The following is a 16,142-nucleotide window of genomic DNA, read 5'->3' on the forward strand; positions in this document are numbered from 1 at the left end:
GGACTAAGAAGAGAATTAGAGAACCCAGAGAAGTATCTGGGTTCAAGCTGAAAGGGCTTTAACTGTGTGTCTCAGTTTTGGATTTAGATACTTCACACATGAACTAGCCATACAAAACTTATGTAGATCCAGCCCTCAGCACATGCGAAATCAAGTACATCTTTTGTGTTCATAAAGGACTATTCTTCTATTGTTACAGTGTAGACAGAAGTGGAAATTAAGCTTTTAAACTGCCATAAAATAATTCCTATAAAAAAATTATTGGCACACCCCATATGACATATATTTTTATATCTAGTTAAGGAGTTCTGGTATACACCCTTGCAAAAAGACTGCAATCAATCTCACAGTTCACAATTAATTTACTAATAGCAGCTTTTAATGTCAACAAACTTTAGTTACAAACATAAAGAATTCTGAATCAGATCAGATGCAACTGTCTAACATCAGCACCACAAACTTACTTGCACACTTGTACTTGACCTGTGGCTATTTTACTCTCCATAAAAAGGTAATTAATGAGAACTGAAAATCTAACGGACAACACTGATCCCCACAATGCCTGTTTGTCTTGAATACAGTTGAAAAAAAGCAGCAGCACAATACAGAGAATGCTTATCTTGTAAAAAACACAGAATACCTGCTAAAAAAAGGGAATTGTCACTAGTCCTATTTGGACATTGTATAGCTAGCAGTCTTCTAGCTGGAACAAGGAAAGACAGAAAAGAATTTGTATCATTAAACAGCATGAACATTTCAGTGTGAAAGACCACAGCTGTTCTTACAGGAAGAAAACAAATGCAAGATTTTAAACTGTGCTGTGTGTCTCTTCTCAGAAGAGAAGAAAGCCATGAGACTCCCAGGCTTTTTTTCAAAACATGTCCACTAATGAAACTCATTAGGCAGTACAAAGCTTGCAGAATTTCTTGCTTCATTTTGGAGCATATATAAGTAAACAGACACTTGCACAGCCTCAAAACTCATAAAACAAATGCATGGTAGTTATAATGCTAAAGTAGAAGAACATAAATAATTGGTGATTTATTTTCTGGCAGCACAGCAGCAGTATGAAAGGAAATGCAATATTGAAGGTCTGTAACTGGACCACAAGAACAAAAAAATTGTACTCTTTGGATGTGTTGCACTTAACAGATACTCAATACAGATTTTTCTTCCAGATAGGTTTTCCAGGAAGAAAAAAAAAAAAAGAATTTTTGGTTTGACATGCAACTGAGCCTATTATTTCTTTTTCTAATATCCCTGTTTAGGAGCCTCCTGTACACACAAAATAAAGGATTAGGCACACAGTCTCTGCAGTCCTGCAACATGCTTACTAAGGAAGTGATGAGATTCCACAACTACCAAGGAACTATCACCATCTGTTATTAGAAGCTCTGTTAGCATATGGTTAGGAGTGCTCTAGAAGATACTTAAAAAACCCTCCTGAGTAAGCCACTAATATCCAAGGGTAGCTTAAGACAAAGGCCAGCCAACAGATAGCATCAGTAATGGCTGACTGGCTGTTGTTTTAAAATACTGATGGTCACATTACACAGCTGTCTGCAAAGCTTGTGGTGTTACTGGCACCTGTGAGTAAGCTGCTACAAGTATGACAGCAGCCTTCTGTGTACAGTAAACATATATATATATATATATATATATATATATATATATATATATATTTAAAGCTCCTTTTGCACCTACAGAAATTTCCACAACTCATTTCACTGATACATCTTCCAGATAAGATTATTTCTCACACACCTGAACTTGTATCCATAATACAAGCTTAGTGAAGCAATACTCACAGTTGTGATTGGGTTTATTAGGTGTATTTCTTCATACGTATCTGACATAACCTCTTTTAAGTTTTGGCACTTTCAATTTACCTCATGCTGCGTGAACAGCCTTGCAGCTGAAATACTCCATATATACTTAGCAGATAATCTCCTTACACTAAGTTTCTGTAATCTTGTGGACTCTTCTGTATCATTTATTCAGATTTCACCACCTCTTCTTCAGTTTTGAAGAAAGTAATTTTCTGTTCCAGGGTTCTTCTGGTCTGAGAGTTCTCCAGTAACTTGAGGATTTTTATAATGCCTCTCAGGAGGGATGCAGCAGTAATACAGATCCCTGTGTTAAAGTTCTTGCAAGTATTTTTGCAAACACTACAAAGGAACTGTACAACTGGCATCCTGAGGGAATAGTTCCTTATCTTAGTTTCCTCATCTCTTTCAATAAACTGGCCTGGTTTGCAGCTGCTGGTTATAAATTTACACATCTTATACAGCAGAAGGAAACAAGCATCTGCAAGAAGTATAACAACTGTATTCAGCACATTCCTAACCAATATCCTATCCATCCTATTTGGCTAGGAGACAAACTGAGAATTTATTTATAGATTACCTGCCAAGTACGTGGTCTACATCCCCAATTTCTGTGCGTCCCACCTTACTGATTTTCCTCAGCGGGAGGGGGGGCAACTATTCTTCTATCATAATAATTTAAGATATTTACATACTGTACAGTCACTCTTTTACATACACGCAAATACTTACTGGTATATTGATGAACCACACAGAAAACATTTTGCAAAGACTGGTACATTGTTGGGTTTCCAAGCATGAAAAAATATAAATATGTAGCCTTCTATGACACAGATAACTGGAGGGCCTGTGAATGAAAGAAAGACAAAAAAAAAAAAGAAAAAGAAAGAGGAAAAAAAAAAAAAGGTGTTCCCTCTAAGTTTAAGCGCTCTCCACTCTCTCCAGAGACCATTCACTAGCTTCAAAATATACACGTTTGACATTAACTAAAGGTCTCTTGGGAAAACCCACAAGTTAATTCAGTAAAAAAAAAAGTGTTAAACCAAGTAGTACTTAGACAAACCACTGAGTATTTCATGTGTAATACACAGTTACTCAGATACATACTTATATATTTAATATGTAAAAAATAAAGTGCTTTTTATCAGGTCCCAATGCAGAGACGTTATAAAACTTTTCAACAACTGTAAAACAAACAGATACATAGAATACTGAACCAGACATACATGAAAACAGTTAACATCCAATCTGGTGGATGCTCCAAGACAAAAACATCCCTTCATATACATGGTATATACATATATATTTATCTTTACTCAATATATTATGACAATATATATTTCAAAATTTTGTTACAGTCTAAAAAAAAAAATCGTACAAATATGCAACAAGGATCAAGCACAGAAGTCCAAGACTGACAAAGAACTTGCCATCCCTGCCCACACCACCAGCTCCACTCCTGGGAAAGATATGCCAGTGCTCTTTGCTGGGGTGCAGTGCCTCCACATCCTGCAAGGCACTGTGAGCAGCAGCTGTGAAGTTGGCATCGCCAGTGGTGAGCAGATCGAATACACACGAGTAAAAATAAATGTCCTTCACGCGGATCTTCTCGTGGCATTTGGTGGTGGCTGTTTCCAGTGTGTACCCTAACGGGGGATGAGACACAGCACCCCAGGGAAGCAGCTTTCCCACGACAGGCAAAGGCAAGTGGCCACTCTGATCAATGCGCTCGCTGGAAGGGCAGCCTTGCACGCACAGCTGCAGGTCCTGGCTCTCCCCGTAGGCCATGGCCAGCTCCTGGGGCATGCTGATGGCCAGCGTCAGGTAGCGCCCGAGCTGCCGGACGAACACCGTGGTCCCGATGTACCTGGCATGCATCTCGATGTATTTGCCGCTGACCTTCTCCACAATGTGCAAGCTCCTGGTGTTGCCATCTCCTCCACTTGTTGTGCCATCAACAAAAGCTGCAGGCAAGTCATCGGTCATTGCCTGATATACTTTCTGATCTGTACAGTCTTGGTACGATTTGAAGATAATAGTTATCTGTGGGGGAGGGGGGAAGAAACAACAAAGTTAGGGAAAGAAATCATTATCTCAATCCCTTTTCCATTTTGTAGCTGAATATAACTGGAATTGCCCACTACCTGTCACCTTCAGGTGACAGCCTGAACATGTGCTTAAAGCAGCATTTTACCAGATGGCAAATGTTAAATTTGTTCTTATGTGGGTCTGGAAGCAAAACTATTAGCACACAGCAGTAGCCACAAGGTCAGAAAAGGAAAACACTCAATATTTCCTTAGGCATCACAACTACCTCCTGCCTGGCAGTTTCTTAATACTTTGGAATGCATCCTGCAATGACAGAGAAGCATAAGGACTGAGTAATTCCCACAATGCTGGCAACTACGGCAAAACCAGAACGAGACCATGCAAAATCAGGGAAAGGTATAATCAGGACCAAGAAGGAACAGTCAAATAATAATTTAGGTATCCTGGATACATTAGTCCTAGCAACTGGGAGATTTGACACTTCGAGTCCACTGTGATAGAAAATGTGCCCACAGAGAAACAAGACTGAAAGATACCTAAAGATGTGCCTTTGAAGAGTGAGTGACTTTCAACATCAAAATCACTAGCATAAAGCAATTAATTTAATTTTTTTAAAGATTACAACTAGCCTTTTAAACCTTTCTACCTATTGCAGTAAGGCACAACAAAAGAAAAAGCAAGTCCTCCAGTCTTACTTGAAGGGAATAACTAGGTTATATGGCAGACCAAGTTCGGAGTGTCTACCAGCTTTTCCTCAAACAAAAATCTGAATGAGAATTCACATTTAAATATTACAAACACACATGCTACTTCTTTTAAAGGAAGAATGACTACAGGGGAATGACTTCTTGAAAAGGTCAAAAGACACTCTGCACCAAAAATAGGTATTTTAATTATTATTTTCATCACTGATTGACTGTATCAAATGAGTTACAGTATAGATTTAGGTAGTCTGCTAAGAGCCTGACATTACTTCAAAACATATCAGAAAAGATTTTTAAACTAAGGCTAAACTTAGAATCTGTTCCACAGCAACCTCACATATTAGTTTGTTATCCATTATATTTTACACAACATTTATTTCTGTCTCTCTATTTTACAGTAAGAGGGAGAGGTTAAATCAAGAGCCAGTTACAATTTGAATAAAACCTCTGCCTTTGTCATCAGCCTCACCTCTTTACACCATTTGTATAATACTCAAGTCTTCCCACCACCTTCCTCCCACTGCAACAATTTCTTGGAGACATACCCTAAACAACACAACATTTATTTTCAATATTTGGCTCATCTCAGGTTGTTGATGTTTTGTCAGAGTTTGTCTCACAACACAGATACTACTTTCTATTTTGACTTCTAGTCAACTAGTTCTCACTATTGCTGACTTGATTTCTCCAAAGTTTTTTTGTTTTTTCTTGCATTAATTACTTATACGGCATGAGATATTATCAGCTATATAGCTTGAGACCATCTGTAGTCAAGTAATTTGGTAAAGTGAAGTCTGCAAACCACAGCTGAGCTGAAATGCCCAAAATCCAGAAAATGCACAAATGTCCCTGTTGCTGTACAGATAACCTCACAGCTTTGTAAAGCAAGCTCAGCAACCTACAGAAGAGAAACTTGAGATCTCTCAAGTGATTGTTATTTCGGTATATAATCCAGGCCATAATGCAGTAAGAGACGTTTTATTTTGCATAACACACTTTGGATGAAACAGACTTCTATCTCAGCCCGCTCAGACAAAGAAACATTGCTATTTCCTTGAGCAGTTTGTGCTGCTCTGTGAGGAAAAAGTGATTTCCACGCCTACAGAAGTAAAGCTCTAAGTCTCCTTAGGACTTGAACAAGCCTGGAGCCAAAAAGAAGTCTCGTTTTAATGAGACATTGAATTGGCTGCTTGATAAAACATTTAAGCAAGGCACCTGGCAAAATTTATCAGGAAGCAACTACCAAACTGTTCTCTCCAGAACTCCCTCATTTACAAGAAAGAAATGCACACAATTTCAGAACACAGAGAAAGAACAAGAAGCCTTCACCCTAATTTAAGATTAGCACTAACACTGGATGCTGAATGAGAGCTGAAAGACTATTGGATGAATGAAGGCCTCCTTCTATGTTGCAAGAACACTCCAAACAGAGAACCAACAGAGACCATTAAGATTTTCCAAGGACATACTTGTATTTAAACACTGCAGCTCAAGACACTGCTTTTCAATATTCTGTTGTCTGTCATGTTACATCCATCTAATCCACAGGCCAGTGTTGCATGGGCTTTGCCTGATCACACAATCCTATCTCAGTATCCTGCCCTGGTACTCACTGACTCCAGAACCTGTTGCAAAGGGAGATTAAACAAAATTTCATCACAGAGCTTTATCTCTTTAAACTCTCAAGGTAACACTGAGCATTAAAAAGTGAAAATTATTATTTCTAACAAACTCAACATGTTATATATGTTTATGTACCTACAGTTTATGTACCTACTTTTTACACTCAGTCTGGGTCGCAAGAACAGCTTCACAAAGCTGCTTATACAGAACTGTTTATGGACTAGAGATTAGCTACCCTTTTTAAACCTAGGATGGAAAAATCCAAATGACAAAATCTTCACATAAAGGAAGATTTTTGAAACTATCAGTGTATCAGCCTTGTTCTTTGGGCATATATGGAGCCCTTCTGCAGTGAGGCACCTTGAGAAATGAAAGTAAAGGTTTCCAGAATCTTATCTGAGGATACAATAAACAAACATCAGCTATAGTAAGATTACTAAACAAAAACAAATCCCACACATACAACCTGCACATTTCACGTTGGACATTATCCTCCCCCTCCTACTGATGAGTACTGATGAGCACACTGATCACATAGCCCTCTTAAATTCTATTGCACATGCTAAACCTTTCAAAGACAGTGTTACTGAGCTGTAAAACTGCCATTTCTAATGTAGTTGCAGAAGGTGTCTGGCTTGTGTGCCTTAAACAAAAACACTTTCAACTCTTTGAGCTCTTGTACTTGTCCTCCCCAGTGCCCCAATGCAATTAGAATGATGAAGGTATCACTGTATGTTGCTATTTTACTATGCATTTCAGAATTCTAGAATTGTTCGGGTAGAGAGAGACCTGCAACATCATTAACTTCAACCATTATTATAACACTGCCAAGAACAGGGAGGAGTGAGTGAAAAAGTGCCCAGTGGAAAAGGACCTATGGATGCTGGTTGTGAGCTGAATATGAGCCAGAATGTGCCTAGGGGGCCAAGAAGACCAAGAACATCCTGGCTTGGGTCAGTTTAAGTGTAGCCAGGTGTGACTAGGGCAGTGACTGCACCCTGTACTCAGCACTGCTGAGGTGACACCTCAGATCCTGTGCTCAGTTATGGGCCTCTCACTGAAAGACATTAAGGTGCTGGAGCAAGTACAAAGGAGGGAAAGAGAGCTGGGAAGAGTCTGAAGCACAAACCTGATGAAGGGAGGCTGAGGGAGCTGGGGGTGCTCAGCCTGGAGAAAAGGAAGCTCAAGGGAGACTTCACTGCTCTCTACAAGTCTCTGAAAGTAGGTTGCAGGCAGGTAGGAGTCAGATTCTCCTCTCAAATAGAAAGTGAAAGGATGAGAAGAAATGGCCTTAAGCTGTGAAGATTTTGGTTGAATATTAGATAAATTTCTGCATGGGAAGAGCTGTCAAGGACTGGAGCAGGCTTCTCAGCCTCGTGAGTCATCATCCCCACTAATGTTTTAAAGGCATGTAGACACAGCACTCACAGATCACGTTTAGTAGTGGAAGTAACAGTTTGCAACTGGACTCAAATGATCTTAAAGGTATTTTCAAACCTAAATGATTCTATTGCAACCTCCAATGAAAGCACAGTATTAAGCTACTTGTGCAAAATAAGACGAATTCATCTCTACCTTAAGCAAAATGTCCATAAAGATGAAAAGAATTGTGACATGTGACAAGTTACCCGATCCTTCTACTTCTTAAAACATTTATCTTCCAATCACCTTTTAATTTTTTTTTCTATTACACTGTGCTCACTATGCAATGATTTCCTCCAAAAATTGAAACCACGCTATAAAAGAGATATTTGAAGTGTTTTGCCTCTGGGTAAAAGAATATTTATCCCTCAAATTTCTTTACCCTGCTGATAGCACCAATTCCTAGGTTCCAAGGTTTAAACTACAGTAAAAAGTTCTGTCGTTTTTTCCTTCTCTGTGTCCTTAAATTCACTCTCTCACCCTCAAGCTATCTACTATAAAATGCCTGGACAGGAAAACCTCAATTTCCAATTAATGCAAACAAGAAGACACCTCCAAACCAGAAGGAAAGCTTTCCATTGGCAAGCCCAAGGATCTCTGCCTCATTTGCTATTCAGGAACAATTACTCTAGGGATATCCAGAACACCTGTCACAGCAGCAAAAGGCTATAAAGACTTCGCACCCCTCCAAATAAAGCACACAATAAATAAAATTTTAAAAATATCAATATTCTATTTAATGCACTGTACAATACCCTCCCTACCTGCTCCCAGTAAGAGACATTTATTCTCAGGGAATTACAAAACCACTTCCAAGACAGGGAAGCTCTTTATACTTATCTAGAGCTGCAGAAATCAAACATAAATAATGCCAGTGACTTACACAAAACCCATACAAGAAGTCTGTCAGAAACAAAAAGAAAGAAGTTTAAACTTAAACTCAGTTTCCCAGTTACTTGCTCATGATCCTCCTTTTCCATCTGAAAAGCAGTAACATCCTATGCCAAGAGGCGTAAGAACATCAGTCAAACTCAAAAACCTGGAGTTTCAAAGTCTCAGCTAGACCACAGAACATAAAATAGCTTTGTTCATGGTGAGAAACAGATGCTACTATGAGTAACACAAATATGCAAAATACCTACAAACAAAATGTCAAAAGCCTTTTTGTGGATAAGTATGCAACCTCACAAGATGTGCTCTTCCAATTAAGGAATTCAAGGGAAATTTTTCCTCCTTTTCACATTTTCATGCCAGATGTGCAGTGAATAAGAGGCAGGGGAGAAACATTATGCATTTATTCCTCATATTCTTATTTGAAGTGTCCTCCTGGCATTCTCTTGTCCTTTATGAACTTACTGGATAGTCCTCAGACTGCTGGGGTTCCCATAGTCTCTTAAGTTTTGGAGAGAGAAGAAAACTTCACACGTAAGGCTGCCTTCATTACCAACTCCCTCAAAGACTGGTACAGCAGAAAGCTAGGATAAAAGTGAAATGTACTAACTCCCTGAAAGGGCAAGTGATGGTTTGCACCTTTCAAAAGAACAATGGGCTGAAGATTAACCATTCTGTTTCTATGACTTCTTAAACCACTTTCCCTAAAAATGCATTCAGGAAAAATATTGTCCTACCTTTCATTAGGGCTGCTTTAGAGAGGACTAATTAGGTGAGTATTTGCTTTGGCTTCTGTACAACTTAAGTTCAGCATATACCTTTGTTTTTATTTCCCATTAAATATCTATTTCAAATACAAGCAATGAAAAATAGCCAGAATAACCAGAAAAGGAACAGTCTGAAAATTTTTCTTATGATGATGGTGGAAGATCTATGTAGATAAATGTCACTGAAGTGTAGCTCTTTAGAAGTCATTCAAGCTACCCTGTGGCCAAAATCAGTTAATTACATCCAGTAGCTTTTTATTTCATTTATAGTAGCCTGTTCCTACTAGAAATAACAGAGTAAAAAGCATGGATTAGAGACACTAAAACTTATCTTTTAAGTCACTTGTACATTCAAACAACCTTCCTTGCCTACAACAGATGGGCTAAATTCTGTTATATACAAAAAAAAAAAAAAGAAAAAATTCAAGAACTTTGCAACACATAAGATATATTAGCCTTAGAAATATTTCTATTATCATAAACCATAGATCTTGTTTTATTTAACTGCTTCTGCACACCTAGCTGTACTTGGGCAATGACAGGGACTACTAGAAGAAAAAACATTTTACCCAAGTCAAAGACAAAAGAAAACCCTCTTAAGAATAAATACAGACAGAAGGCATCCATACTTTCCCTAAGTATGTACATACTGAGTGTTCACTTCTTTTATCTCTTTAAAAAGACATATACCAGCACAATGTGCTACCACAGTCAATCATTTTCAGAATGTGAGTAAACTTAAGATCATCTATGCACTACGACCACACCCTAGCCATCCAAACAATTTGTACACAAGAGTCTCAACTTTTTCCTCTACTACTATCAGGAACAAAGAAATAAAGAAAATTCTGCAAGAGTTTAGCAGAACTGGAGCTAAAAGCTTACTGCAGACTATGAAATGCAGCTTTTTCTTTCACTTATTTAGGAGTCTTTAGAAAAAAGCTACTGAAGGAGACTGTGGGGGACATTAAGTCTCTTTTGCAAAGCTTACTCACATTTAACCTGAGTCCCTTATTTTATACACCTTCAGAACTCATTCAAAATGAAAACTGTCTTTGAAACTGGCACAAGTTAAGAAAATGTAGTTCTGAGCTCCAGTCCAATCTCTGTACACTCACACAAGCACTGCCATTTGTCAATACTTCAAAATACAGCACAAACTTAACAGTAAAACTGATTTTCCTATAGTAATACTACTGCTCAGCCAACTCCACAGAAGATGTGTAGGTTATACCTACTGTGAGAGACAACTTTGGCTTCTGACTCCAGTAACTTAAAAAAACTACTTCCATGCTTACAAAACAGTGAAAATTCTTTGGTGTGAATGTCTTGAAGCTGTGTACATAAAGCCTGGTTGTAGCTTGACAATACAAGAGCTACACTACCACAATTTTTAAAAAAGCCCTTTCACTCCAAAAAAGGTATCAGCTTCAAGTGCATACTTCAGTAACTGATGGACACACTTGCTACCTGCATTCAGCAGGAAGAGATAAAGACTTTTCTTAAGTTAAAGAAATGGCATCATTTATCAAATACAATCGGATGTATTCCTACTCTGGACTCCTCAAGTATTTGAGAGGAATACAATTATAAGTCTTGCCTGTCTCAGCAAGGGTTTAATATTCTTGGCACAATTTTAGGGTCACTGCTTGTTTAGTAAAGCCAAGGTACTAAGTCCTTGTCAGAAGCATTTAGCTTGCTATCTCCTCTCAGTTCTCTGTAGTTCCCCCTCTGAAGAGCTGCTTTCTGGTCTAAATGGCCAGTGCTTTGGTAACTAGCTTTTTGTGCTGCTTTCAGTATTATTTGTTTTCTACCATTATAGCTGGGAAGTTTAGAAAACTTAAAAAAAAGCAGAGGCATACATTCTTTCCACCTTTAAGTTCCCTTCCAACTCAAAGCATTGTATGATTTTTTTGAATTTTTAATTAGTGCAGAGACAGTCACAGATGTACAATAATCAGTAACTGTGTTACATCAGTATCCTTACAGGCTTGTGTGGTGATATGCAAAGGTTTTCTTGTAATAAGCAGGAGCAGAGGGAAGAACATGTTTTGTTTGATATTCATTAAAGAAGCTGCTAAGAGTTTTACCTTTTAATACTACTGCATAGAAGATTCTCAAGCAGCTACACTTCTTCACTGTTAAGCGCTAAATTACTTACTTAACTGTCTTGGCCTTTTACTTCTCCATGCATGCACAGTGCACAAAAAAAATACATACCTTGTTTGTAGCAGTAGCGCTGAATCCTGGGACCACAGGCACATTGGTCACTTGCACTGATAAGTAGTTATTGTCTATGAGGGGCCAAGCACCTTCCACTTTGCATGTCTGGAAGTGATCCTTAAAAGTTCTCAGATGAGGATCCCCAAACAAGCCACAAAACAGGTAGGTAGGAGGAGTCTTGTCTCCCCCGTGATGCTCTCTCGCTTCTGTGTGGCCACTGTAACTGCAAGGATCACGGGCAGTTTCAGGGTTGGTGGAGGATGTGGGTCCGTCTTTGGTACAGTTTCTCTGGGTCATGAGATCACCGATCCCAAGCACTGCAGCGTGGTAGACCAGGTTTCCACGGCACACTTTGGAATTGCGATAGGTACACACAGAGTACGCCCGCAGGGCCTTGCAGAACTCCCGATCAAAGTCCTCAAGAGCCGCGTTTAGATGTGAAGTGAAGGATACAAAATCAGTAGTGCACTTCTGGATTCCACAAGATGTGTGCAGCTGACAGTCACCTAAGCACAAAACAGACAGAATAAAGCAAACCTCTTAGGTGGCAATACCCCTTTCCACTCCCACAAGAACCACAGAAAACAACCTGAAAGAAAGTTGCTCACCCATTAGGGAAACACTGCATTTTAGGAAAAAGGCGGTTGAAAGATAGCAATGGAGAGTATCTCAGATGCTGACAGGACTCATGATGTCTTAATCCATTATTTCATATTGTCTAGATGAAAATTAAGAGCACTCGGCCCTGTCAAGTATACGCCAATAGTTTTTTACAGATACCAAGGTGATGATGTAATTCTTTGTTTAAATTAATTACTTAGTCAATAAGGAAGTCTCCATTTAGTCTTTAAGTACTTTACACAAGTTACTGAATTTTTATATGAAATTCTGCCCCTCAGAAGAGTGTGGTAAAGGCAACAAAGTAATGTTGTTTAGCCATTGTTTAGATGTTAGACATGTCTAAATATGTTTATGCAAAAACTAGACTGAATAAAGCAAAAATCAAGTTCTCTTCTAGAAAACACGGTGGGGGGAGGATGGTCGGTAAGCAGACAAGCAGTTCTCTTTATTTCTCTTGCACTGCTACAGGTAATATGTCACTGCTCGTTTTTCTTGGAACAAATGCATCAAAAAATCCAGCTGTCTGAAGTGCAAGTTTTCAGCTAACACACCTGTACACCCACACCCTCTCCCCACAAAAGCCTGGAGTACTTATCAGACGTATGCAACTGCTACACAGTTCAGTTAACATGAGCAAACCAGTCACACTTTATCTGATGTCCTAATTTCCATAAAAAAGCACAGTTAACATCCTTGCAAACAAATTGGAGTTTTACAGCTGTCTCCTCCACAGTTCTCACAGGTATGATCTGAAATTCTTCCAGAATATCATGGCAGTTAACAAGGCTTTCTGAAGATAACTCTTTAGCAGAGAATTTACCAGGAGCAAAAATTAAATTAACAAGACATACTAAGGGAAATAGAGCCACACTTTTCACACAGGTTAAAACCAGGAGGACCCAAATCTAGGATAAATTGCATTTCCTGTCATCCAAAGAAAATGTACCTTTAAAAAGAATATGTGCACAACTTCATGCAACAGCTGTCCAAGCCTGCAAAACTACCTACTAAAATTAATCGGTGGGAACATTTAATTTCTCACTGTCACAAAGCATGTTTTGAACACTATAAAAATGCCTACAAAGACACGTGGAAGAGTTAAAATGGAAAACATAATATATCTATGAGAAACTTCTGAGCTGCGAGAAGTGGAAAGTAGGCTGAGTAACAACATTTTTCGTTTTTAAATAATTGTTTTCTGCAATGCACCCAGTGATGAGAGGATATCAGCAATTTCTTTGCCTGCCCCTTAGCTGACCTTCCTGAGTCAGTACTCACATGACTTACTCTGAATATTCATACTGTGAATTTATAAGCACAATATGTTTTGCCAGTGATGCATAGCTAACACAAATCTGCCAAAATCCCAAGACAACATCAAGTAAGATGAGGAACTCTCCACCTACAGCTAAGAATGACCATGACTTGTGTAAGTAATCTGAAAATTTCTTTGTGTAAGCCATACATACCTCTGCAAAGTACAAGAAAAACCCATAACAACATTCAACTTCTGTACTTTCAGATACACAGAAAAGATCCATGCCAAACAAAATGACAGAGGGAATGTTGGGTTTAGAGCCAGACTTTCAAAACATCAAAACTTTTATTTCTCTTCAGTCCTATTTGTAATATTATTTTCATCACAAATAAATGAGGCTAGCTGAGCAAGTCTGTCAAGTTATCAAATAGTCGAGTAAATCATAGAATCACAGAATTTTGAGGGCTGGAAGGGACCTCCTGGGATCATCCAGTCCAACCCCCTGCCAAGGCAGGATCGCTTGGAGCAGCTGACACAGGAACGGGTCCAGGTGGCGTTTGTCTCGAGAGAGGGAAACTCCCCGGCAGCCTGTTCTAGGCTTAATGCAAAGAGCTTCTTCCTCATGTTGAGGTGAAACTTCTTGTGTTTTAGTTTGCAGGCTCTGCTTCTCTTCCTGCCGCTGGGCACCAACGAGAGCCTGGCACTGTCCTCTGGGATGAGGATATTTATACACAGCCCCTCAGCCTTCCCCCCGCCGGAGCACGCAGGCCCAGCTCGCCAATCGCTCCTCACGAAAGGCTCTACCTGCAGGAAAAGGACCCGCCAGCTCCTCGCGTCTGCGGGCGCCCCGTCCCTCCCAGCCCCACGCTCTCGGTACCTGCGCCCAGCAGCAGCAGCCCCAGCGCGGCGAGCAGCCGCTGGACGGCGGCGAGCGGCGACTCAGCCCTGGGGGCGCGGGAGGGCGCAGCGCTCCCCATGCCCGGCCATGCAGGTCCCCGGGCCGGCGGCAGGACGGCGCCGCGGCATGAGGCGGCGGCGGAGCGGGCGGGCGGACGGCGTTCTCCACACTGCTTCCCCCTCCGCCGCCTCCTCCTCCTCCTCCGGCTGCTCGCTGCTGCCCGCGCCTCCCTCTGCTCCAGCAGCACGGCCGCAACGGCGGCAGCGCGACGTGACGCGACGCGCACAAAGCGGCGCACCTCGATAGGGCGGTGCCCGCGCTGCGCCCGCCCCGCTCCTCCCGTTCCTCGTCTTCTATTGGTGCTCGGAGCTGTCTGTCACAGCTGGACAGGCGCCCGACGCCCCCTGGCGGCAACGACCCACCCAGCGCGGGCCGGGCCGCCACCGTCGCGTCACTACGGAGCGAGTGCGCCTGCGCAGCTGAGCCGCGCCCCTGAGGTGGGAAGGAACGGCGCCGGGATAGGAAAGGAAAGAGCCCGGGACACGGTGGGGAGCACCCTCCGAGAGGAGAGGAGAGGAGAGCTGCCGGGAGAGGTCAGGAACACCTCAGGGATGGGACGGGGAAGGGCTCCGGCCAAGCAAGGGGATACGGCCGGATAGAGCAAATGGCAGCAGCGGTGCGCTGCTGGGAGCAGGGCAGGGGACGTCGGTGGGACAGAGCCGGTGGCAGCGCAGGGACAGCGGGGCTGACAAAATACCGGGACAGAGCAGGGGTCATCACCAGGGCGAGAATTAGGAAAATCTGCAGGAGAAGATAAGTTCCCTCATGCCAGGATATTTTTTGGGCATCCAAAGGTAAACTTCCCTTTGAATACTAAGAAGCTAACAGGATGAACTTACTTTACTTCTCAGACGTAAGTAAAAATACTGCTTTCAGGCTGTTTTTCCAATCTGTTTCTCCTTTCTCGCAAACATACTTCATACTGCTGAGACTAGACCAGCTGAGGGCAGTTTGTCGCGGTTTAGCAAGGCGGGGTGCTGGGTCACAGCAATCCCTGGCAGTGCTGATGGCTGGGACAGTGGCTGGAAGGCTGCCTGGGGGTGCTGACAGGCTGAGCTGAACACGAGTTTCTGGAAAATAAAAATCCAGGAAAGAAACTGCTCATTTTATCAGCTGTGATAGGAAAAAAACCCAGCCAACCAACCAAAAACACCAAACCTGAGCAAAAATCTGAGCTTCGGCAGACATTAAAATGAATCTAAATTGCCTAGAAAGTTAAAATTAATCTAAACTGCCACAACCTAGAAAGAAGACATTTGGCTTCTACTATAGGTCACATAGTATTCATTAATCTAGCTGGGGCTCCGAAAAGTGTCACCCATGGTTTCCTTTTTCTTCAATGCTCTTAGAGAAATATTTCTGCTGTTCACCTCTACTAAGAGACAACACCAACCTCCTTTGAATTTCATATTGCTCTAATTTAATTTTTGTAGTGTAGTAACAGCTACTTGGATTCCTTGAAGCTGTCTTTGACTTTGGATGTCGTCACAGCAAGGGTACATGTACATGCTTCTTTTGGAGGCTCATAGAAGCTCACTCTGTCTGTTCTCCTTCTGTTCCAGAAGCAAAACAGGTGTATTAGTACATGGCACAGCTGACTCAAAGGGGTTTATCCTCACAAGATCCATACCACAGCAACAACCGTGGTTTTGTTTGGGTTCTGGCTGAACAGTGGCTAGATCTGAGCAGACACAGAATCTTCTCATACTGAACTACATGGTATACAATATTCTGCAGCCTTAGATGTTTGTGATTCTGTTTTTACTGCTTAACTCTATGGATAGCTTACCTTAGAAGATA

General features: G+C 41.1%; 1 protein-coding gene across 1 annotated transcript; it reads right to left on the reverse strand.

Moving 5' to 3' along the window:
- Nucleotides 1–357: 357 nt before the first annotated feature.
- On the reverse strand, nt 358–14,569 carry RGMB (repulsive guidance molecule BMP co-receptor b). Its single transcript, XM_056513002.1, has 4 exons — nt 14,262–14,569; nt 11,503–12,011; nt 3,205–3,869; nt 358–2,673 (listed from the first exon to the last, which is right to left on the reverse strand). The coding sequence occupies exons 1-4, from the start codon at nt 14,359–14,361 to the stop codon at nt 2,529–2,531; spliced, it is 1,419 nt and encodes a 472-aa protein (XP_056368977.1). The 5' UTR covers nt 14,362–14,569; the 3' UTR covers nt 358–2,528.
- Between the last annotated feature and the right edge of the window lie 1,573 nt (nt 14,570–16,142).

The sequence above is a fragment of the Oenanthe melanoleuca genome, chromosome Z (genome assembly GCF_029582105.1).
Source record: "Oenanthe melanoleuca isolate GR-GAL-2019-014 chromosome Z, OMel1.0, whole genome shotgun sequence".
NCBI classification, from domain to species: Eukaryota; Metazoa; Chordata; class Aves; order Passeriformes; family Muscicapidae; genus Oenanthe; species Oenanthe melanoleuca.